The 25,026-nt window shown below is 41.4% G+C and overlaps 1 protein-coding gene across 2 annotated transcripts in view; it reads right to left on the minus strand.

The window, feature by feature from the left end:
- The window catches only part of LOC132782086 (myosin-11), a 72,890-nt gene that overhangs the window by 19,795 nt on the left and 28,069 nt on the right, over window positions 1-25,026 (minus strand). For both annotated transcript variants that reach the window (XM_067460967.1, XM_067460966.1), the window contains 19 exons: window positions 23,794-23,857; window positions 23,288-23,386; window positions 20,489-20,632; window positions 19,104-19,199; window positions 17,385-17,503; window positions 16,970-17,122; window positions 16,701-16,874; window positions 14,811-14,984; window positions 13,693-13,807; window positions 12,651-12,844; window positions 11,389-11,510; window positions 9,415-9,484; window positions 9,080-9,240; window positions 8,877-8,985; window positions 6,463-6,594; window positions 5,932-6,138; window positions 3,513-3,650; window positions 3,115-3,410; window positions 2,291-2,503 (listed from right to left, as the gene is read on the minus strand). In XM_067460967.1, coding sequence (XP_067317068.1) covers window positions 2,291-2,503; window positions 3,115-3,410; window positions 3,513-3,650; window positions 5,932-6,138; window positions 6,463-6,594; window positions 8,877-8,985; window positions 9,080-9,240; window positions 9,415-9,484; window positions 11,389-11,510; window positions 12,651-12,844; window positions 13,693-13,807; window positions 14,811-14,984; window positions 16,701-16,874; window positions 16,970-17,122; window positions 17,385-17,503; window positions 19,104-19,199; window positions 20,489-20,632; window positions 23,288-23,386; window positions 23,794-23,857 — 2,780 coding nt within the window. The remainder of the gene's footprint in view (window positions 1-2,290; window positions 2,504-3,114; window positions 3,411-3,512; window positions 3,651-5,931; window positions 6,139-6,462; window positions 6,595-8,876; window positions 8,986-9,079; window positions 9,241-9,414; window positions 9,485-11,388; window positions 11,511-12,650; window positions 12,845-13,692; window positions 13,808-14,810; window positions 14,985-16,700; window positions 16,875-16,969; window positions 17,123-17,384; window positions 17,504-19,103; window positions 19,200-20,488; window positions 20,633-23,287; window positions 23,387-23,793; window positions 23,858-25,026) is intronic.

Genomic DNA, 25,026 nt, shown 5'->3' on the forward strand with positions numbered 1-25,026 from the left:
AAGCCAAGGTACCCTATAATGGTCATTAAAATCTTCCTACTAAACAGCCAAGTTACCCTGTAATGGTCTTTAAAGGTACCTGCTAAATAGCCAAGGGACCCCTTAAAGGTCATTAAAAGCTTCCGACTAAACAGCCAAGGTACCCTGTAATGGTCATTAAAAGCTACCTGCCAAACAGCCAAGGGACCCCTTAAAGGTCATTAAAAGCTTCCTACTAAACAGCCAAGGTACCCTGTAATTGCCATTAAAAGCTTCCTATTAAACAGCCAAGGGACCCCTTAAAGGTCATCAAAAGCTTCCTACTAAACAGCCAAGGTACCCTGTAATTGCCATTAAAAGCTTCCTACTAAACAGCCAAGGGACCCCTTAAAGGTCATTAAAAGCTTCCAACTAAACAACCAAGGTACCCTGTAATGGTCATTAAAAGCTACCTGCTAAACAGCCAAGGGACCCCTTAAAGGTCATTAAAAGCTTCCTACTAAACAGCCAAGGTACCCTGTAATGGTCATTAAAAGCTACCTGCTAAACAGCCAAGGGACCCCTTAAAGGTCATCAAAAGCTTCCTACTAAACAGCCAAGGTACCCTGTAATTGCCATTAAAAGCTTCCTACTAAACAGCCAAGGGACCCCTTAAAGGTCATTAAAAGCTTCCAACTAAACAACCAAGGTACCCTGTAATGGTCATTAAAAGCTACCTGCTAAACAGCCAAGGGACCCCTTAAAGGTCATTAAAAGCTTCCTACTAAACAGCCAAGGTACCCTGTAATGGTCATTAAAAGCTTCCTACTAAACAGCCAAGGGACCCCTTAAAGGTCATCAAAAGCTTCCTACTAAACAGCCAAGGTACCCTGTAATGGTCATTAAAAGCTTCCTACTAAACAGCCAAGGGACCCCTTAAAGGTCATCAAAAGCTTCCTACTAAACAGCCAAGGTACCCTGTAATGGTCATTAAAAGCTTCCTACTAAACAGCCAAGGGACCCCTTAAAGGTCATTAAAAGCTTCCTACTAAACAGCCAAGGTACCCTGTAATGGTCATTAAAAGCTTCCTACTAAACAGCCAAGGGACCCCTTAAAGGTCATCAAAAGCTTCCTACTAAACAGCCAAGGTACCCTGTAATGGTCATTAAAAGCTACCTGCTAAACAGCCAAGGGACCCCTTAAAGGTCATCAAAAGCTTCCTACTAAACAGCCAAGTTACCCTGTAATGGTCATTAAAAGCTTCCTATTTATTTATTTATTTATTTCAATTACTTATACCCCGCCCTTCTCACCCCCGAGGGGGACTCAGGGCGGCTTACAGCGAAGGCACAATTCGATGCCTTTGTCACATTATACAAAACATACAAAACAATTTAAGCAAATTAACAGGTTAAAACATCAATACAATATCGAAGGCATAAACAATCTTATGCTCAGTGTCTAGAGTTCCGAGTGTCCATTCCTACTAAACAGCCAAGGGACCCCTTAAAGGTCCTCAAAAGTTTCCTACTAAACAGCCAAGGTACCCTGTAATGGTCATTAAAAGCTTCCTACTAAACAGCCAAGGGACCCCTTAAAGGTCATCAAAAGCTTCCCACTAAACAGCCAAGGTACCCTATAATGGTCATTAAAAGCTTCCTACTAAACAGCCAAGGTCCCCTGTAATGGGCATTAAATGCTACCTGTTAAACAGTCAAGCAATCCCTTAAAGGTCATCAAAAGCTTCCTATTAAACAGCCATGATCCCCCATAATGGTCATTAAAAGCTATCTGCTAAACAGCCAAGGTCCCCCATAATAGTCATCAAAAGCTTCCTACTAAACAGCCAAGGTCCCCTGTAATGGTCATTAAAAGCTTCCTGCTAAACAGCCGAAAGTCTTCCGTAATTGACATTAAAATCTACCTGCTAAACAGCCAAGGTCCCCCATAATAGTCATTAAAAGCTTCCTGCTTAACAGACAAGGTCCCCCCGTAATGGTCATTAAAAGCTTCCTACTAAACAGTCACGTTCCCCTGCAACAATCACCTGGCAACAGTAATTAAAAGCATTCAGTGACCATTACAGGGGGTCCTTTTCCAAACGACAAGGGTTCCTTGCAAATGTCATTGAAAACTACCTACTAAACAGTCAAGTTCCCCTGCAATGGTAATTAAATGCACTCAGTTCACATTACAGGGATTTCTTATCCAAACGGTAAAGATCCCTTGCAATTGTTATTAGAAGCTTCCTGCGAAACAGGAAAAATTAAACTTTGCTGTGCACCATCCCTGAGCCCCATTGACCGCTGCCCAGGACCCCGGGGGCCCCACCTGAGTTCTTGCTGGGTGGCGGTGCTGTCCAGGGTGTCCTCCAGCTCTGTCTTGAGGGCCTCCAGCTCCTCACCCAGGTCCCGCTTTTGCTTCTCGGCCTTATTCCGGGCCGCCCGCTCTGAGTCCAGGTCCTCCTGAAGGTCTGAGATGTGGGCCTCCAACTCCCGGATTTTCTTCAAGGCGTTGTTCTTCTGTCCCATTTCATCCTCAAGCCTTTAGTGGAAGAATAAGGTGGTCTTTATATTAAGATGGGATATAAATGACATTGAAAGTGGTTGCAAGTGAGGTGGGAAGCTATTAATGACAATTACAGAGCGTCCTTAGACAAAAGGGGAAGGTCTCCTGCAATAGCCCTTAAAAGCTTCCTGCTTCTATCTGAGCTGTGAGTAATATATACAAATGTAGGTAACTATAAATAATTTTGGGTTGAAAATGGAAACAGGATGCTTTCAATGACCATCACAGAGGACTTTTGTTCTTTAGTCATTAAAAGCTCCGTTTCATCTATGCTGTGAGTGGTTCCTCCTGGGATGATATTAATAATATATAGAAATAACAAAGATATAAATAAAACTGAACTGAAAGCAAAAGCGGGAGACTTTAACTGACCATGGCTAAAACTGAAACTGGGGAGCTATTAATGACCATTACAGGGTATACTTAGCCAAAAAGCTAAGGTCCCTTGTAATAGTAATTAAGAGCTTTCTGCCAAATATCAGAGATCCCTTGTATTGGCCATTAAGAGCTTCCTGGGAGGAGAAGCGGGTGCGGACTGCCTCATTAACTGCCTCATTAACCCCTCCCCCTTGCTCCCTGGGGGGCACCTGGCCAGTGCGGCTTGCAGCTCCTCCTCCTTCTTGGCCAGCTGGGCCTTGAGTTCCGCAATCTGGGCCTGGAGGTCAGCGATCTGCTCATGGAGGTCACTGGCCTCGCCCTCCAGCTTCCGCTTGGCCTTGTCCAGCTCCTGGCGGCCCTTCTCCTCCTTCTTCAACCGCACCTCCAGCTCCGAGATCATAGACTCGTGTTTGTTCTTCAGCTTAGTAAGGTTCTTGGCCTTCTCCTCCTCCTCCGCCAGGTTGGTGGTCAAGTCACTGATACGCTCCTCCATCAGCTTCCTCTCCTGTGAAAGGGAAAGAGGGAGAGATGGATAGATGGATGGAACCTGGACGGGAAGAACCCCTCCACCATTGTTCATTCAACACTCTTCCCTCTTTGCACCTACCTTAGTGAGCTTGATGTTCTGGTCGTCCATCACCAAGATGTCATCCTCCAGCTTCTTGATCTTGGCTTCCGCCGTCACTTTCTCCAGCTGCAGTTTCTGCCGGGCGGCTTCCTCTTCTTCCAGCTGGTCCTCCAGATCCTTTCAGGAGAAGTTAGGATGGGAAGGAATAGGCAAAAAACCGGGATGAACCTCAGATACGTTGGCAAGACCCAAGGTAGGCAACATCGCAACAGCTATGAGAAATGGTATAATGGTTTTGTGATTTTGGTCGTGTCAGGAGCAACTTGAGAAACTGCAAGTCGCTTCTGGTGTGAGAGAATTGGCCGTCTGCAAGGACGTTGCCCAGGGGACGCCTGGATGATTGGATGTTTTTATCATCCTTGTGGGAGGCTTCTCTCATGTCCCTGCACGAGGAGCTGGAGCTGATAGAGGGAGGTCATCCGCCTTTCCCCGGATTCGAACCTGCGACCTGTCGGTCTTCAGTCCTGCCGCCACAGGGGTTTAACCCACTGCACCACTGGGGGCTCCTATGGTTTTGTGATGAGTGGATTGAATGAATTGCATGTTTGGTGGTCTGGCTGCGGCCTATTAAGGTCTGGCAAGGCTGACGACACCATCCTAAAAATGGAACCTGGAAAACTGCTTAATTATGGAGAACAAAGGAGGTGAAGACTTTCATGAACGTTGGCAAGAAAGGTGCTGATGAGAACTGACCTGAGAATGTTAGGGTGTAAACAACTCATGTTTACATAGTCAAAGATAATAGTTCTTTAAGTTAAAGAAGCGAACTGTTCCAGAATTAATGAAGGTCCAGCAGGTTTGAGCTGAATGACAGAGGTTAGCTAAACAACCAAATAATGGATAACCAAAAAAGTTCTACGTAGGAGACCCTTTTCTTTTTAGATTGTGTGCCAGATTCTGCAGGGATGCAGCTCTGTCCACCCGCCTGTCTTTCCAGCAGCATTAGGTCTGAACGGAGAAGGGATGGTGAGTATGAATGATGAATGTATGGATTATGAGTGAATGTTGGAGTATATTTGATTTTTACCATTATAGCTATTTATTTATTTATTTATAGCATTTATATTCCGCCCTTCTCACCCCGCAGGGGACTCAGGGCGGATTACAGTGTACACATATATGGCAAATATTCAATGTCAATTTTGACATACAACATATACAGACATACACAGAGGCTATTTAGCTTTTTCTGGCCGCCAGGGGGGCTGTCACTTTCATCGTCCATCTGCGACACTGATGAAATACTTCCGCATTTCCCGCATGCTTTTTTGCTGGAGTCTTTTTTATGGCCTCATAAATTAGTTAATTAGCCTCCCCACACTTTAAGGTGGTATCTAATTTTCCTACTTGACAGATGCAACTGTCTTTTGGGTTGCAAAGGTCGACAACAGGCTACACAATTGGTTGGAAACCCACTCCAACCCGGGCTGGCTTCGAACTCATGACCTTTTGATCAGAGTGATCTTAATGCAGCTGACACTCAGCCAGCTGCGCCACAATTACTAGCTGTCCCCTGCCATGCGTTGCTGTGGCCCAGTCTGTGTATATGTGTTTTCTGTGTGTATATATGTGTGTATATATTTGTGTATATGTGTATATATGTGTGTTTGTGTGTGTGTGTGTGATTTTGCGCATGCGTTGTAATGGTTTTTTTTGTTTTTTGGCTTTTAAAGTTTCTTCTGCTGTGTTTTCCAGTGTTTTTATGAATGATGGTCACTTGTTGGCCTGATAGGTGTCTTGTGTCCAAATTTGGTGTCAATTTGCCCAGTAGTTTTTGAGTTATGTTAATCCCACAAACGAACATTACATTTTTATTTATATAGATAAAACACAGTTCCAGAGTCTGTGTGTCTACTTCTTTCTCTGAAAGTGCCTGATGTACTTTGTCCCACTGAAAACAGATTAAAGAGTTTTTTTAAGGTTCAAAGAGTATTCACAACAGTTTGAGCCCAAGAACCTGGGTTCGAATCCCTGCTAAGCCATGGAAGGGGCTTTGGTGGCTGGCCTTGGGCAATTCACACTCTCTCAACTGCAAAGAAAGGTTCTTGGACTCTTGGGACTTGTGTTCGAATCCCTGCTAGGCTTCCTCTGTAGTTGAGAGTGTGTGATTTACTCAAGGTGGGACTCCATGGCTGAGTGGCACTTGAACTCTGCTCTTCCAGAATCCAGTATTCAAACCACACTCCACTGGCTGCCAGTTGAAACTCTGAGCTACATATATACAAGGCATGGTGGGAGTTTTGAGAGAAAAACCTTTAGCATCTTGAATATGGCTTTATTAAAGTACGGAGTAAAACCCAGAGTGCGTTCACTGCTTTCAAGTATTTTGAAAGCCATTTTTGGGGGGAAACTTTGGCACTTTGGGTTTGACTCCACCATAGTTTGGAGTAAAACCCACCAGCATCTGCTGCTGCATCTTCTTCTTCTCGGTCTGCAGCTGTTGCCCACGCTCTTCCTCCTCCTCGATCCGGGCCTCCATTTCATGCAGGATCTCCTCCAGCTCCTGCTTCTTGGCCGCCAGACGAATCCGCATCTCTTCTGCCTCGGCGTACAGCTCCGTCTCAGCCTGCAGCTGCTCTTGGAGTTGGTTCTTCTCTTCGGTCAACTAGGCAAACAGAAGGGGCACAGCATCAGCAACAATGTCTATGAGGACAAGTAACCTGGATGAGAAGTAGGCAGTGGAGCAAGAGCCCACCCAAGAACAGCAACTTCCTCATCTGCACTTCTCAGCCTGAGGGATAAAGCAGGCTGAGGCTTGGTCTATACTGCCCTATATCCCAGAATCTGCTATGAACTGGATTATATGAGTCTATGCTGCCAGATAATCTAGGATAATCAGATATATATTTGGCTGCTTCTATTGATGATTATTTGGTGACTCCTTGGTGAAGTCATGGACAGTACCCTGAATCTTCAGGTAGGGCCTCACCTGGCTGTGTTTCTGCTCCAGCTCCTTGAGTTCGCTCTCCGTCTTGATTTGCCGCTCCTTCACTGCCTTGAGCTCTTCATCTTTGACCTGCATCTCTTCCTCCTGACGGGTCACTTGAAGCAGTGGCTTCACCTGGGAAAGCCAAGGGCCCACACTCAGGATTCTGGGATTTGTAGTCCAAAGGGGTGGGAGTTCGGGTTGCAATCGGTTATCAGTGCGTTTGGGTTTGGGTCAGGATGACATTAGGGTCATGGTTAGAGTTAGGGTCAGAGGCAAGAGTTGGGGTTAGATTGATGGTTAGGGGTTATGGATAAGAGTTAGGATCAAGGTTCAGGTTACGTTCTGCTTTAGGTTTAGGATTAGAGTCTAGGAGACAGACTTAGGGTTATAGCTGGGGCTAAAGTCAACATCAGGGTTTGGCTAAGGGTCAGATGTTAGGGGTTAGGCATACAGGTAAAGGTAAAGGTTTTCCCCTGACATTAAGTCCAGTCATGTTCGACTCTGGGATGTGGTGCTCATCTCCATTTCTAAGCCGAAGAGCCGACGTTGTCCATAGACACCTCCCAGGTCATGTGGCCAGAATGACTGCATGGAGTGGGGTTTAGGCATAGGGTTTGGGTATTTATTTATTTATTTCACATCAAAAGCATTGTATAAATTGGTATAAAACTGATAAAAATTGAAGGAGAGCAGGCAGGCGGCTAAATATCTTTTGACCAAAAACGGGCAACAGCAAAGGCATTGTCTGTAGCCTCCAACAATTCTTCCTCTGTACATGAGGCAGGGCATAGTGGACAAGCATACAGATGTGGAGTTGTCTGTTCTGCTCCACAGTCACACAAGGTGTGCGATTCTTTTAGGTAGTGCCATTTTGCCAGGTTGTCTTTTGATCTGCCCACTCCACTTCTGAGTCTGTTTAGGGACTTCCAAGTTGCCCATTCTTGGTTTGCCCCTGGAGGAAGACCCTCATGGGGGGCCATCTAGTTGGGATTTCCTGGTCTAGCTATCCAGAGTGATACCCTTGCTGTTGCTGGGGGACGTCAAGAGGAGTGGTAGTTCTCATAAAACTTTTCCTTGATTTGAGTCTACTGGGAGGAAGCTGGTAGCCATGTAGTGGATGGTTTTCAGTGCTCAGCCTTATTTCTATCACATTTAGCAGCAACTTCCCATCACACATTGGGGGGGGGGGCATGCCAGCTAGCTTGTAGAGTTTATCAACAGGTGTAGGTTTAAGACATCCTGTGATTTAAGATTATCCTGTGATTATTCTGCATGTTTCGTTCAATGCTATGTTCACCTGCTCCACGCTCTTGTTACATCCCGAATAGACTACTGCAACGCTCTCTACATGGGGTTGCCCTTGAAGACTGTTCGGAAACTTCAACTAGTCCAGCGAGCAGCAGCCAGACTGCTCACCGGAGCGACATACAGGGAGCATACCACCCCCCTGCTGTGCCAGCTCCACTGGCTGCCGATTCAGTTCCGAGAACAATTCAAGGTGCTGGTTTTGACCTACAAAACCCTGTACGGTTCCGGTCCAGTGTTTCTGTCCGAACGTATCTCCCTCTACGTCCCACCCCGGAGTCTGAGATCATCTGGGGAGGCCCTGCTCTCGACCCCACCACTGTCACAAGTGAGGCTGGTGGGGACGAGGAGCAGGGCTTTCTCAGTGGTGGCCCCTCACCTGTGGAACGCACTCCCGGGGGAAATCAGGGCATCATCATCCCTCCTCGCCTTTAGGAGGAGGGTGAAGACGTGGTTATGGGACCAGGCCTTTGGGCACTCTGGCAATTAAATTAGACAATCAGGCGAGTAAGACCAACAGGATTGATGAAGTGGAACGTAAAACTAGATCTATGAGTTAGCGAACGCTGACCATGTAAGAGGAGAAATTGGGTTTGTATTGATTTTATTGATTTTATGGTTATAATGCATGAACTGTTGTTAACTGTGAATTGATGTAATTTTGTGTATGATTGTTTTATGATGCAGGCATCGAATTGTGCCCTTGCCTTTGTAAGCCGCCCTGAGTCCCCTTCGGGATGAGAAGGGCGGGGTAGAAGAACCCCAAATAAATAAATAAATAAATGGGCAGACTTATACTAAACAGGCCAGGCATACTCAGCAGTTGAGTAAGATAAGGTTTGGGTTACACTTGGGGTTAGAATTAGAGGTTGGAGTTGGGGTTAAGTTTAAGATCAGGGTTAGGATTGCAATTAGATTTGGGTTTAGGGTTAGGGCCATAGAGTTAGGGTTAGTGTCAGGGATTAGATTTGGGCTAGATATAGAAATTGGGTTAGGTTAGGGTCAGGTTTAGGGTCAAGGTCAAAGTCAGATTCTCAGTCCAAAACCTGCCCTTATGTAGACTTGTGTGCCATCTCCCACAAACAGAGACCTGTAGAAGCAGCCCTTACTTTGGTGAAGAGTCTCCACCATTGCCAGTTCCGCAGCTTCAGGTAAGCCACACAGTTCCTCTGGATGACCTTCATGGCCGTCAGTTGCTGCTGCCTCTTTGCAAAAGCCCTGTGGGGAAATGCAAAACGTTTAGCCCCATTGCACGTTGCTGAAAGTGGTTCCAAACAGAACAAGCCCCCTGTGTGGATGCAAATGGCCTCACTTCCTGGCCAGGTATCCCCTGGATTGGGCCTGGAAGGTGATGATGACGTCGGTGATCTTGAGGTCCCGCTCTTCCTCCAAGTGGGCCAAGACTCCCGTCCGGAAAAAGATCTTGCTCTGACCGATCCGGTACAAGTTGGGATCCAGCTCCAGGGCTTTCATCTGTCGAGAACGAGAAGGTTTAACGTTAGGACAAAATGCAATACATTCTGGGGAGCAGCACCCCGACTAGAAACATGAAAAACGTTATGTTCCTGGTTTGAAAGGGTTATTTCCTGTTTAATTGTACAGTCCTTACTTTGAAATTAGTTCTTCTACTCCTGAGGATTTACTCACCATGAGGATGCAGGCCTGTTTCCCATCCATAAATCCTTTTGGAATGGCGTTGGCAGCAAGGATTTCATAACTAAAGGGAAAGCAAATGGAAAACAGTAATGAAAGTCACCTGAAATTACTCCATTTAGAGTTACTATAGTGTCTGAGGTGCACCTACATTCTTGAATAAATGCAGATTCCCAGAGATGTCGGGCCTTGCCACAATAAGTCACACTTTACTATTATTATTGTTATTTTGATACCCCACTTTTCCTCCTTAATAGTGACGCAAAGCTGGCTAGATTACTGCAATGCACTTAACCTGGGGATTCCCCTTGAAGACTGTTTGGAAACAAGTGCCAAAGAACTGCACTGCAATTGTATTGCACTGCATTGCATGTGTGTGTGTGTGTACGCGATGTGGCCTCGAGTCTCATGCAACATTGAATCTAATGCGAACCTCAATTTTCAAAAACCTGAAACCAAAACAAAAGGGTTAGAAGACAAAAGTTTCCATCAATGGAAAGGAAAACCTTGAGGGTGCATCTGTGCTGCAGAATGAATCCGCCTTCATCACTTTGGTTCAATGCTATGGAGTCATGGGGGCTGTAGTTTTACACGGTCTTGAGCCATCTATGCCAAAGAATTCTGATGCCTCACCAAATTATAAATCGCAAGATCACATAGCATTGAGCCAATTAATTAAATGAGAGGTGAAGTCTCTGAAAGAGGACCTATAATAGAATCATAGAATCCTAGAATCAAAGAGTTGGAAGAGACCTCATGGGCCATCCAGTCCAACCCCCTGCCAAGAAGCAGGAATATTGCATTCAAATCACCCCTGACAGATGGCCATCCAGCCTCTGCTTAAAAGCTTCCAAAGAAGGAGCCTCCACCACACTCCGGGGCAGAGAGTTCCACTGCTGAACGGCTCTCACAGTCAGGAAGTTCTTCCTAATGTTCAGATGGAATCTCCTCTCTTGTAGTTTGAAGCCATTGTTCCGCGTCCTAGTCTCCAAGGAAGCAGAAAACAAGCTTGCTCCCTCGTCCCTGTGGCTTCCTCTCACATATTTATACATGGCTATCATATCTCCTCTCAGCCTTCTCTTCTTCAGGCTAAACATGCCCAGCTTCTTAAGCCGCTCCTCATAGGGCTTGTTCTCCAGACCCTTGATCATTTTAGTCGCCCTCCTCTGGACACATTCCAGCTTGTCAATATCTCTCTTGAATTGTGGTGCCCAGAATTGGACACAATATTCCAGATGTGGTCTAACCAAAGCAGAATAGAGGGGTAGCATTACTTCCTTAGATCTAGACACTATGCTCCTATTGATGCAGGCCAAAATCCCATTGGCTTTTTTTGCCGCCACATCACATTGTTGGCTCATGTTTAACTTGGATCTCTTTGGCTTTGACTCAGTGCTAAGATGACCGTATGATGCAGATCTCAAGAGGTCCCTAATTTTGACGAGGTCATATAGCCAAAAAAGGTGAGCATTAGATTCAAATAAATAGGCTATACACACATATACACACACACACCCTGGCAGGACAGTGAGTTAAACTGCTGAGCTGCTGAACTTGCTGACCAAAAGTTCAGTGGTTCGAATCCAGGGAGAAGGGTGAGTTCCCACTGTTAGCCCCAGCTTCTGCCAACCTAGCAGTTCGAAAACATGCAAATATAAATAGATCAATAGGTACCATTTCTGTATGAAAGTAACGGAGCTTCATGCAGTCATGCTGGCCACATGACCTTGGAGGCGTTTATGGACAACGCCAGCTCTTTGGATTAGAAATGGAGATGAGCACCACCCCCCAGAGTCGGATATGCCTAGACTTAATGTCAAGGGGAAACCTTTATCATATATATATATATATATATATATATATATATATAGACACACACATCTCACATTTTTTGTTGTTTGTGTTGTTGTTCAACATTGTGTGTTGCCTAGACATTAATGTGACATCACAACAGCTTCTTCCTCTTACCGCTGGCGGAACTCCTGGAAGACGATCCTGTTGGGGAAACCTTGGCGGCAGATACGGATCCCCTCCAAAACCCCATTGCACCGCAGCTGCTCTAGCACCAGGTGGGCATCGAGTTTCCCAGACTACAAAGCAGAGAGATAATACCTGAGTTACAAACATCCGATTTACAAGCAATTCCAAGTTAAGAACGGAAATGAGACAACAGGATGCAAGAGAAAGAAAATTAACTCCTGGAAGAGTTATTGTCATGGGGAAAAGGAGTCTCATTGAAGCTTTATCCCCAATCCTTGTTTCCACAACAAGCCAAATATAGTCCAATTCTCACAGGGACAGAAAGGGTTGTGATATCTTCTGAATAGGGGCACAGACAGCAAAGGAAACACCCCAGGGATGATCCAAAACACACACACACACACTCTATATATGTACTAGCTGTACCCGCCACACATTGCTGTGGCCAACCTCCCCTCCCCCTTTCTCTCTCTTTTTCCTTCCTTCTTCTTTCCTTCTCTCCTTCCTTCTTTCTCTACCTCTTCCCTTCCTTGCCCCCTTTTTCTTTTCCTTCCTTCCTTTCTCCTTTCTTCCTTCTCTACCTCTTTCCTTCCTTCCTTCGCTATTTGCTTCCATCCTTCCTTCTCTCTTTCCTTCTTTTCGTCCCTCCTCTTTCTCTCCTTCTTTTCCTCTTTCCTGCACTCCATCTTTCCTTCCTTCCCTTTTTTCTTTCTTTCTCTCCTTTCTTCCTTCTCTACCTCTTTCCTTCCTTCTTCCACTCTTTGCTTCCTTCTCCCTTTCCTTTTTTTCTTTCCCTCCCTCTTTCTCTTCTCTTCTTTCCTTCTTTCCTTCCTTCATTCCTTTTTATTTCTGTATTGTCATTTAGTTTTTCATCATTTAGCTTATTTGGGTTTTTAAGTCCTTTCCACTGTTTTTGGGGGGATTTTATGAGTGATGGTCACTCGTTGGTCTGTTAGGGGTATAGTGTCCAAATTTTGTGTCAATTAGTCCAAATGGTTTTTGAGTTCTGTTAATCCCACAAACATACATTACATTTTTATTTATATAGATATGTGTGTGTGTGTGTGTGTGTGTGTGTGTATATATATATATATATATGGATTACACCAAATAAATGTCCCTGTTCTGACTTACAAACATATTATACTTAAGAACAAACATACAGAACCTCTCTTGTTCATAATTCAGGGGCGGCCTGTACTACAATTCCATCCCAAGAGTGCATTGCACCTCTTTGTCTGGGCACTGACCCTCTTCTCATGGTTGGGGATGATGCACCGGACGAAGTTGGGGCTGGTGTTGTGGAGGGTGGTCATCAGCTTGGTCAGCTGCTCCTTGTAGAGCTGCCCCACCGTCCGGAACATGCCCTTCTTGGTCTTAGAGGCGCTGGGCAGCGAGCTCTCGGTCATCTTGGCCATTTGGTCCAGGCCCACAATGCGGTCGACTGCAAGGCAATGAGAGTGAGTTCAGCCCCAAAGGATCGTTCCTGGCCTCCAGTCGACAAAGCATAGAAGAGTTGGAAGGGACCCCAAAGGCCATCCAGTCCGCCATGCAGGAAAAGCACAATCTAAGCACTTCCAGCCTCTGTTTAAAGGCCTCCAAGGAAGAAGCTCAGTGCCTATTCCTATGTATATAAACACGTACATCATGCTAAGAAGGTTGGGGAAACATACACACATGCATACACACACATTTATACAAATACAAACTGGTTTAGGTATCCAGCAATGCCCCAGTTAGGTCTTTTGTAATGATAAATATCAGAAGTAGCCATTGTGTGTTGTTTGCTTTTCTGAATGGTCCCATTAGAAAATACACATTTTTTGTCTTTACATTGAAAGTAGTTGCTCTATACTAGAAAGTTAATTTTTATGTCTGCCACAAACTATGTTGAATTGGTTGAGACTCAACGAAGAGATATCCATTGAAAAACTAGAGCGAAATGTACTGCAAGGATGTCTCTCTCGCAAAGACAACGTTTTGGCAGTTTAATAAATCTTTTCCATGTTTTTATGATAGACGCAATTAGGAAATGATATTTATAACCCGATAACAAAAATAATGTTAAATACTGCTATTTCTTATAAATAGAATTCCAAAAGACCTAACCTGGGCATTGCCTGGTGGATACAGGCAAGCTAGTGTTTGTGTGTGTATTTGGGACTCTGGAAATTGTCATCCGGCACTCTTTGGCTCATGACCTTGTGAAACTACACCTCAGGCCATTACAATTAAAGGGATGTCAGGATGTATTCATTCAGGATGCAGCCTGGCATCCCTTTGCCAGCCTACCTTCTTTCCAAAGATCTGCCACAAACTTTTCAGAAGACTGGTTGAGCAAAGCTGTCACATTATCGTTCAAGGGATCCATGTTTTTCGTCAGCCACGCGGTCGCATTGTAGATGACCTTTGGGACAAAAAACCAAAATCAGATTTACAAAAAAACCCAAAACCCTGTATTGACTGTATTGTTGTAATAATAATAATAATAATAATAATAATAATAATAATAATACTATATTGTCGAAGGCTTTCATGGCCGGAATCACTCAGTTCTTGTGGTTTTTTTCAGGCTATATGGCCATGTTCTAGAGGCATTTCTCCTGACGTTTCGCCTGCATCTATGGCAGGCGAAACGTCAGGAGAAATGCCTCTAGAACATGGCCATATAGCCCGAAAAAACCCACAAGAACTGAATAATACTATAGTTGGAAGAGACCCTAAGGGCCATCTAGTCCACCCCCTTTCTTCTATTGAGGAGCACAATCAAAGCCCCCTCTTCCTGCCTGACAGATGGCCATCCAGTCTCTGTAATAATAATAATAATAATTTATATAATAATAATAACAACAATAACATTGGAAGAGGCCCCAAGGGCCATCTCGTCCACCCCCTTTCTTCCATGCAGGAAAAGACCAATTAAATCCCCCCTCCCCAAAAAGATAGCCATCCAGCTTCTGTAAAATAATAATAATAATAATAATAATAATAATAATGATAATAATAATAAGTCCTAGACACTTGGAAAGTGTCCAACGTGTGATCCAATACAACAACCAGCATAGTGATCTTGTTTGCTGTGTACTAATGTTGTTGTGTATCTAATAATAATAATAATAATAATAATAATAATATAGTTGGAAGAGAGCCCAAGGGCCATCCAGTCCACCCCCTTCCATACAGGAAAAGCACAATCAAAGCCATCCTGACAGATAGCCATCCAGCCTCTGCTTAAAAGCCTCCAAAGAAGGAGACTCTGAGGCAGAGAGTTCACCTGTTGAATAGCTCTCCCTCTGCCTTCGCTGGATTCAGTTTCCATGTGTTTTTCCTCCTCTGGCCCATAACTTCCTCCATGCAAAGACGTGGCATCTCCCTGCAAAATGTGCCCAGCAATGGGCAGAGCCCCGTACCTTCCCCGCGTAATGCATAATGCAGAACTCCGTCTTGTCCTTGAGCTGCTTCTGCTTCGAGAATTTGGGGTGATTCCCTTGTTCTGCACACAGTTTCTCCACCAGCGAAGTGTCGGTAGCTTTGGGGAACCAGCATTCCTCATCCAGAAGGGCCAAGATGCCTGGAGGGTTGTTCTGGGAGGAAGGAAAGGACAGCCAAGGCTACTTGCCATGATCAGTAGGTATCCTCTGATGCAGCCCATTGCATCGCCCATCACTGGAGTTACAGAGGGAGCTATTCCAAAATAAGAACTAGCCAACATCTAATGCACACTGGACCCAAATAGGAGACATTTTGCACCATCTGTTGCTCAAATTTCACATTTGGAAGTGTTTTCAATATGTTGAATAGGTCCTTAATTGTTTCTAACTGTTTACAGGTCACCCCTGAGTTTCAGACATCTGACTTACAAACAATTCACAGTTTAAGAACAGGTATGAGAGGAAGGTTTTAAATTACACCTCATCTTATTTTTAGTGTTGACCATTTTGGGGCTCTTTTTTTCTTTAGAGAGATAGAGTAGAACAGAACTAAGAACAGCATTGCCTTGCAAAGCTTTGCCCAAGTCCATGCACCACTGCATTAGCATGGCAATAACACAATAGAAAGTGAATGCCAAAATAAGCCATCTTGTAAAAAAGGAATGCCCAAAAGGCCATGTTAGATTTGCCTATCTACACGGAAGTCCAGGTGTGATCTGGGTTCAAAATACCATTGTATTAAAATGCACACAAGAGGTCAATAATGCATTTATGCAGAAACCCATAAGGAGCCATAATTGCACATAAAAACCATAAAGTAAATTCATGCATGTATAGACCCATGAAGGCCCATACATGCTTGCACAAACCCATAAAATAGTGAACGCATAGATGCTGAAATCCACCAAGGCCAACAAATGCACAAATTCATCAAGAAGTCAATGTATGTATGCAAAGACTCATAAAAGACTATACTTGCATGCACAAACCTATAAAGAAGCCATAGCATGCATGCAAAAACCCATAAAGGACCATACACACATGCGCAAACCCATCAAGAAGTCAATGCATGTATGCAAAGACCCAGAAAGGACCATACATGCATGCACAAACCTATAAAGAAGTCATTGCGTGTATGCTGAAACCCACCAAGGCCAACAAATGCACAAATCCATCAAGAAGTCAATGCATGTATGCAAAGGCCCATAAAGGACTATACTTGCATGCACAAACCTATAAAGAAGCCATTGCATGCATGCAAAGACCCATAAAGGACCATACATGCATGCACAAACCCATCAAGAAGTCAATGCATGTATGTAAAGACCCATAAAGGACCATACATGCATGCACAAACCTATAAAGAAGCCATTGCATGTATGGAACATCCCATAACAGACTATAAATGTATGGGAAAACCTATAAAGAAGTCAATGCATACATGCAAAGACCCATAAAGGCTCATGAATACATGCACAAACCCATCAAAAAGTCAATGCATGTATGCAAAGACCCAGCAAGGACCATGCATGAATGCACGAACCTATAAAGAAGCCATTTGCATGCATGCAAAGCCATCAAGAAGTCAATGCATGTATGCAAAGACCCAGAAAGGACCATACATGCATGCACAAACCTATAAAGAAGCCATTGCATGTATGGAACATCCCATAAACTGCCATAAATGTATGTGAAAACCTATATAGAAGTCAATGCATACATGCAAAGACCCATAAAGGCCCATGAATGTATGCACAAACCCATCAAGAAGCCTGTGCATGTATGCAAAGACCCATAAAGGACCATGTATGAATGCACGAACCCACCAAGAAGAATGTCTAAGTGCAACCTATCAATTAGACTCCTTACAGGTCTTTCAATCAGTTCGATGCAAGGCTGGAGATCAAGCCCAAAGTCGATGAAGTTCCACTCGATGCCCTCCCTCTGATACTCCTCCTGTTCCAGGATGAACATGGTGTGGTTGAAGAGCTGCTGCAGCTTCTCGTTGGTGTAGTTGATGCAGAGCTGCTCAAAGGAGTTGATCTGGGGGAAAGCAATGGAGAGGGTAAACAACTGGGCAGAGCACTCCAACCCCATTCCTCGTTGTAGGGCTTGGGGCCAAGGGGGCTCCTCCGTACCTCAAAGATCTCGAAGCCAGCGATATCCAGGATCCCCAAGAAGGAGGCCCCTTGCCGCTTAGTCTTGTCCAGGGCCTTGTTGACACGGGTCAAGATCCAGCGGAAAAGGCGCTCGTAGATGGCTTTGGCTAGGGCCTCGATGGCAAAGTCCGCCTGAAATAAACCGTATATACATATAGGAACAATCCCTCCAGGAAGAGAGTGCTAAAGATCCAATAAAGGGATCCCAATGCAAACTGAACCTGAAGCCAAGATCTACAAAGTAAGGCTGTCGTCCTTTGGACATATTGTTATTAAGAAACTGACCCACCCTTGCTGTAATAATGATAATCATAAATGTATAAGATATTTTTATAGATCTTGGCCCCAGCCCAACCCCAAACATTCCTGGGAGGATTGCCTGCAGGTGCCTCACCTGTTCCTTGGTCTGCGCTTTCTGCACCACGTCTCTTCCAACTTTGATCCTTGGTGTAAGAATGGCTCGCGTGAAATCTGTCACGTTGATTCCCATCAAGTGGCACACCTTCTGAGCCACTGAAATAGCAGTTATAGTTGTTATTATTATTGACGACTGTCTTTGTATTCTGATATGTGCAATTTACAGTAATATGTTTTGATAGAAATGTGGAAGTGTGGAAGGATGAGTGTTGTTTTGTGATGTGTGCTGGGGAAAGCATTTAATTTAACTGTACAATAACAATAAAGTTATTCTATTCCATTCTAGATGCATTTTATTGAATGTAATTTATGTTGATGCATTTCACCTGTGTTGTGCTTTGCCTCAACCCATTATGAGATTAACAATTATTATTATGATTATTATGATTATTATGATTATTATTATATATAATAATAATAATAATAATAATAATAATTATTATTATTATTATTATTATTATGGATTAAAGGTAAAGGTAAAGGTTTCCCCTGACATTAAGTCCAGTCATGTCAGACTCTGGGGGGTGGTGCTCATCTCCATTTTTACGCCAAAGAGCTGGTGTTGTCCATAGACACCTCCAAGGTCATGTGGCCAGCATGACTGCATGGAGTGCCATTACCTTCCTGCAAAGTGGTACCTATTGATCTACTCATATTTGCATGTTTTCAAACTCTAGGTTTGCAGAAGTTGGTGCTAACAGAGGGAGCTCACCCTGCTCCCCAAATTTGAACCACCAGCCTTTCGGTCAACAAGTTCAGCAGCTCAGCGGTTTAACCTACTGCACCTGTTATTATGGATTAGTATATTATAGTATTATTGGATAAGCACAGAATCGCAGATTCGAAAAGAGCACCCAAAGGCCTCCCAGTCCAACCCCTTCTACCAAATAGGAAGGCATAAAGGCCTCCCAACAGATGGCCATCCAATCAGTCTCTGCTTTATTATTATTAATCATCACCATCACCACTACCATCATCATCATCATCATCATCATCATCATCATCATCATCGAAACATGGGATCACAGAATTATAAACGTTCCTGACAGATGGACATGTCGCTTCTGCTTAAAGTAGTAGTAGTAGTAGTAGTAGTAGTAGTAATAATAATAATAATAATAATATAGAATCCTAGAGTTAAAAGAGAACCTAAGGGCCATCCAGTCCAATCCAATTGTGCCAGAAAAGAAGACACAACTAAAGCCCTCCTGACAAATGGCCATCTAGTCTCTGCTTAATACCAATAGTAATGATAACAGTAACATAGAACCATGGACTCCTAGAATAAGAAGAGAACCCAAGGGCCATCCAGTCCACCTCTTCTTCCAGATAGGAATACACAACTAAAACCCTCCTGACAGATGGCCATCCAGCCAATCCCTTGAGCAGGATGGAAAACCCAAGCCACAATATCCAAAGGTTTTGCAAGCATTTAGAAAGGCAAGGCATCCAGAAGACCACATCCCATTGCCGCCCAAGATAGGATGATGCCCGAAGTCACTAGTAGGGTACATCTACACTACAGGGTTAATGTAGTTTGACCCCACTTTAACTGCTGTGACTTAATGCTATGGGAGTTTGGGAGTTGTTGTCAATGCTCCCAAGGTCCCATAGCACTGAGCCATGGAGCTTAAAGTGGTGCCGAACTGCATTAATTCTGCAGTGTAGATGCCACAAACCCCCTTTTGGCCTTTACCCGTATCGTCTGGCATGGAGGCCTGGTCAGTGTTCCTCTCTTTCTTGAAGACGATGTTGCCCAGTTGCAGGACCGAGGAGACCACTCTCAGCATCGCTGCAAATAAATAAATTATTATTATTATTATTATTATTATTATTATTATTATTGCCTTTGTTGTTGTTGCTAATCTGCTTTCCTCTCTCGATCGTGACCCCAAAACATTCATCCAAACTTGAATAGATCTATTCATTTACAAAATGACCAGTCCAATGTTCCTTAATACAGGGTTTGGGGAGCTGTATTTCATTTAATCTTGGCTATAAATTCAATGCAAAATGCCGTAGAAATCTTTATTTGAGTTGCATTTATAATACAGAACAAATGCAGTCTGGCAGCACTTGGACTGCCCTGGATCCATGCGACGAGATCCTGGGAGTTATAGTTTTTGGGAGATGCTGTTTTCTTTGCTGGAGAAGGCTTTGGCCCTTTGGGAAACTAAAGCTCCCAGGATGCTATAGCATTGAGCCCTGGCATTTCAAGAGCTGCCAAACTGCATCAGTTCCACAGTGTAGAAACACCCAGAAGAAGACATGGGACATTGGGAAACTACAACTCCCAGGATCCCATTGCATTGAGCCTTGGCATTTAAAGAAGTGCCAAACTGCATCAGTTCCACAATACAGATGCACCGAAAGCAGGCTATGGAACATGGGAAACTACAACTCCCAGGATCCCATTGCATTAAGTTTTGGCATTTTAAAAGGTGCCAAACTGCATTGTTCCACAGTGTAGATGCACCCAGAAGAAGACATGGGACCTTGGGAAACTGCAACTCCCAGGATCCCATTGCATTAAGCCTTGGCATTTCAAGAAGTGCCAAACTGCATCAGTTCCATAGTGTAGATTCACCCAGCAGAAGCCATGGACCTTGGGAAACTATAACTCCCAGGATCCCATTGCATTAAGCCTTGACATTTAAAGAAGTGCTAAACTGCATCAATTCCACAGTGTAGATACGCCCAGAAGAAGACATGGAACCTTGGGAAACTATAACTCCCAGGATCCCATTGCATTAAGCCTTGGCATTTAAAGAGGTGCCAAACTGCATCAATTCCACAGTGTAGATACACCCAGAAGAAGACATGGGACCTTGGGCAAGTACAACTCCCAGGATCCCATTGTATTAAGCCTTGGCATTTAAAGAGGTGCCAAACTGCATCAGTTCCACAGTGTAGATGCACCCAGAAGAAGACATGGTACCTTGGGAAACTCTAACTCCCAGGATCCCATTGCATTTAGCCTTGGCATTTAAAGAGGTGCCAAACTGCATCGATTCTACAGTGTGGATGCATTCCAGGCGTCTCAATGGGTCCAAGATGGCCACTGGGGCCTCCTCCACTTACCAATCTGCTCCTCCTCATTGAACCCCATAATAGCCATGGCTTCGATGGTCTCCTGGAACATTTCATCGTCTTGCTGGGATGGAATGGGGACGTATCCGTTGGAGAGGAAGGTGTAGTTGTTGAAGTTTTCCAGCAGCAGGTCCTCTGGAGAAAGAAACCCATTCCACTATTAATTCGTCAATCATTACAATGCCACCAATATCCCATCGTCCCTCACTTGGCACTCATTCTCTGTCAATCCCATCCCTATACTGCCTTAATAATACATTGTATGGTAGTAGACTGAGATTATGCAGATGCAACTGCATGGTATATCCATCAAGATACATTATAGGGCCCTCCGCTGCCATTTCTCTCCCTTCAACGGATGCAAATGGAACGATTTGCCCATTAATTCATGAAAACATCCCAATTTCTGATTTGTAGTTGCTTTGAGTCTCCTTTGCAAAGAGAAAAAGTAGGGTATAAATAAACATAATATTAATTAATTAATATTAATATGAATTACTATGTCTTCCAAATCTGTTTTCATTGATAACATTAATAATATTAACATAAATATTGAAACTAATATTATTGAAACTATTGAAACTAATATTGAAACTAATATTATATAAGTAAGGTAAATAAATAAATAAATAAAATAATAAATAAATATTGAAAACAGATTTGGAAGGTATATTAATATTAATTAATATACCTTCCAAATCTGTTTTCATTTATAATATTAATAATATTAATATTATTTAATAATAGTAATAATATTAAAATTAATATTGAAACTAATATTAATGAAAACAGATTTGGAAGGTATAGTAATTAATATTAATATTAATTAATATTAATATTAATTACTATACCTTCCAAGTCTGCTTCATTGATAATATTAATATTAATATTATTTAATAATAGTAATATTAACATTAACATTGAAACTAATATTGATATTAATCAATATTAATATTAATTACTATACCTTCCAAATCTGTTTTCATTGATAATATTAATTATGTAATAATAGTAATAATATTAACATTAATATTGAAACTAATATTAATGAAAACAGATTTGGAAGGTATATTAATTAATATTAATATTAATTAATATTAATATTAATTACTATACCTTCCAAATCTGTTTTATTGATAATATTAATAATAATATTATTTAATAATAGTAATAATATTAACATTAATATTGAAACCAATATTAATGAAAACAGATTTGGAAGGTATATTAATTAATATTAATATTAATCAATATTAATATTAATTACTATACCTTCCAAGTCTGTTTCATTGATAATATTAATATTAATATTATTTAATAATGGTAATATTAACATTAACATTGAAACTAATATTGATATTAATCAGTATTAATATTAATTACTATACCTTCCAAATCTGTTTTCATTGATAATATTAATTATGTATTAATAGTAATAATATTAGCATTAATATTGAAACTAATATTAATGAAAACAGATTTGGAAGGTATATTAATTAATATTAATATTAATTAATATTAATATTAATTACTATACCTTCCAAATCTGTTTTATTGATAATATTAATAATAATATTATTTAATAATAGTAATAATATTAACATTAATATTGAAACTAATATTAATGAAAACAGATATGGAAGGTATATTAATTAATATTAATATTAATTAATATTAATATTAATTACTATACCTTCCAAATCTGTTTTATTGATAATATTAATATTATTTAATAATAGTAATAATATTTACATTAATATTGAAACTAATATTAATGAAAACAGATTTGGAAGGCATATTAATTAATATTAATATTAATTAATATTAATATTAATTACTATACCTTCCAAATCTGTTTCATTGAAAATATTAATATTAATATTATTTAATAATAGTAATATTAACATTAACATTGAAACTAATATTGATATTAATAAGTATTAATATTAATTACTATACCTTCCAAATCTGTTTTCATTGATAATATTAATATTATTTAATAATAGTAATAATATTAACATTAATATTGAAACTAATATTAATGAAAACAGATTTGGAAGGTATATTAATTAATATTAATATTAATTAATATTAATATGAATTACTATACCTTCCAAATCTGTTTCATTGATAACATTAATATTATTTAAGAATAGTAATAATATAAGCAGTAATATTGAAACTAATATTAATATTAATTAATATAATTAATATTTATATTAATATGAATTACTATACCTTCCAAATCTGTTTTATTGATAATATTAATATTATTTAATAATAGTAATAATATAAACAGTAATATTGAAACTAATATTAATATTAATGAATATTTATATTAATATTAATTACTATATCTTCCAAATCTGTTTTCATTGATAACATTAATGAGATTAACATTAACATTGAAACTATTATTATTATTATTATTATTGAAAATAGATTTGGAAGAGACATTCTCCATTGAGCCTCTTCTTTTAAAAGGTCCCTGCTTTTTTCTCTTCCTCCTCCTTCGTTCTCAATGGCTGCGAGCGAAACAAAAACCACTGAAAATTCACAAATCTCATTAGCCATCCCTGAAATAAAACTATCCTAATTGTGGGAAGAGACATTTGTCATGACTCTGCCTCCTTCCCCCACTTTTCTTGCTGCTAACCTTCTTTTGCCTCCAATTGTTGCAAACTGAGCCCCAAACTACATGGGAGGGCATAGGACAGGAGGGATGGTTGTTGTAGCAACCAAAACTGAACTGATCCGTTTCCATCACTCCCCAAATACCAAATAACTTACTCTTCATTTGCTCACTGGCCCCAGCAAGCAGATAGTAAAATATGTGGAAGGTCCGCTCTTCCCTGGCTTGGCGGATGGCACGGGATTTCTCCAGCAAATCTGTCGGGATCCATTAAGGTGCAAAACATGGTGGGTTTGACTTCTCCATTGGAGACATTTCTTCCATCATTTCTTCCCCCTGAGTTTTTAATCCCTTTCCTTATAAGGAAGATCTTCCTCAATCCCTGCTTCTCTTACAGTCTCTGGGGCCTTTTTTTTGCAAAAATGCTTGACCTTCTTGGCCTCTTGATATTGACACTGGTGGTGTGTTTGCTTCTCAATGTAAACACATTTGCATTTGCACAAACATAGCCCCAGAGAGGTAAACAAAAGACGGGCAACACAATCAGGCGTTTACTGGAAAGGCTTGTGTTTATGTTCCTTGCAGAAAAACACTCGGGAAAACACTTCTTCCCGTTTCTTAGGGCACAAAGTATTGTATTCGACTCTGTTCTGAAAAAGGATACAGGTTTCGATGTTGGCTCCTACAATGTACCCAGTGACGTCGAAATTGATCCGGATGAATTTGCCCTGTAAACGAGAGTAAAGGATGTATAGTACGTCATTCAAAAGCTCTTGGACTTAGCAAATGAAGGAACACAAGGACCTCCCGGCAGCACACAGAAACCAATTCGATTTCGCAAATTGAGTCCACATTTCTTTGCAATACTTTCCTTACTTTGCAGAAACACATAAAGCGCCACAAATGCATGTAGAAACCCATAAAGAAGCAAAGACATGCATGCAATAATTCCTAAAGGACTATAAATGCATGTGCAAACCCATAAAGAAACAAAGCATGCATGCAATGACCAAAAATCATCATAAATGCATGTAGAAACCCACAAAGAAGCAAAGCATGCATGCAATAACCTAAAAAGGACCATAAACCCATGCACAACTCTATAAAGAAGCAAATGTATACATAAAATCACTTATAAAGGACTATAAATGCATGCAAAACCCATAAAGAATCAGAGCCACACATGCCGAGTATGCTAAATGCAAGACGAGGAAAGCACAGACTGGGACAAACAGACTTATTTGCAAATTTTCCCATTTGTTGCACCATCCCTAACATAGTGAACTGAATATATCATATACTTTCTTGCATTTGTTAGAAAGTTCTTACCTATTTTTTTTGCTACATAATATATCATTGAGTTGAGACTTTCTTGCATTTGTCACCTAGTTATTTCCTAATCGTTTTTGCTAGAAAATATCCATTTAGGAGGAAACGTCCATAGCTACACCATGTCCCTATTGCATGTAACATTTGCTAGCTTTGCATCAGTGAATTGTTTTGACAAAAAGTAAACATGTAATTCTATTTTCATATTTACACTGTGTAGGGTTTTTTTTTTTAATGCATTGTTTTCTTTCTTTTTTAGAGTCATGAGCTGCTTTGGCTCTTGGCTCCTGAGATAAAAGTGTTATAAAAAAATCAATCCATGCCTCTAATAATTATTATTATACATTTACATTTAGAGCTTGGCTGAGTTTCAACCAAACTCAGCCCCAGCCCAACCCCAAACATCCCTGGGAGGATTAATCTAATAATTCCTCTCCACCCCGGTCTGTGATGTCAGGAGGAAGTCTCAGCCAATGGGAAGGCAGATCTTAGAAAACATGTCTCCTGACCAATCAGGGAAGAGAGTGGGAGGTTTGAATAACTTCCAAACTGTATAAAATGTGCAGAA

This window comes from Anolis sagrei, chromosome X (assembly GCF_037176765.1).
Source record: "Anolis sagrei isolate rAnoSag1 chromosome X, rAnoSag1.mat, whole genome shotgun sequence".
NCBI classification, from domain to species: Eukaryota; Metazoa; Chordata; class Lepidosauria; order Squamata; family Dactyloidae; genus Anolis; species Anolis sagrei.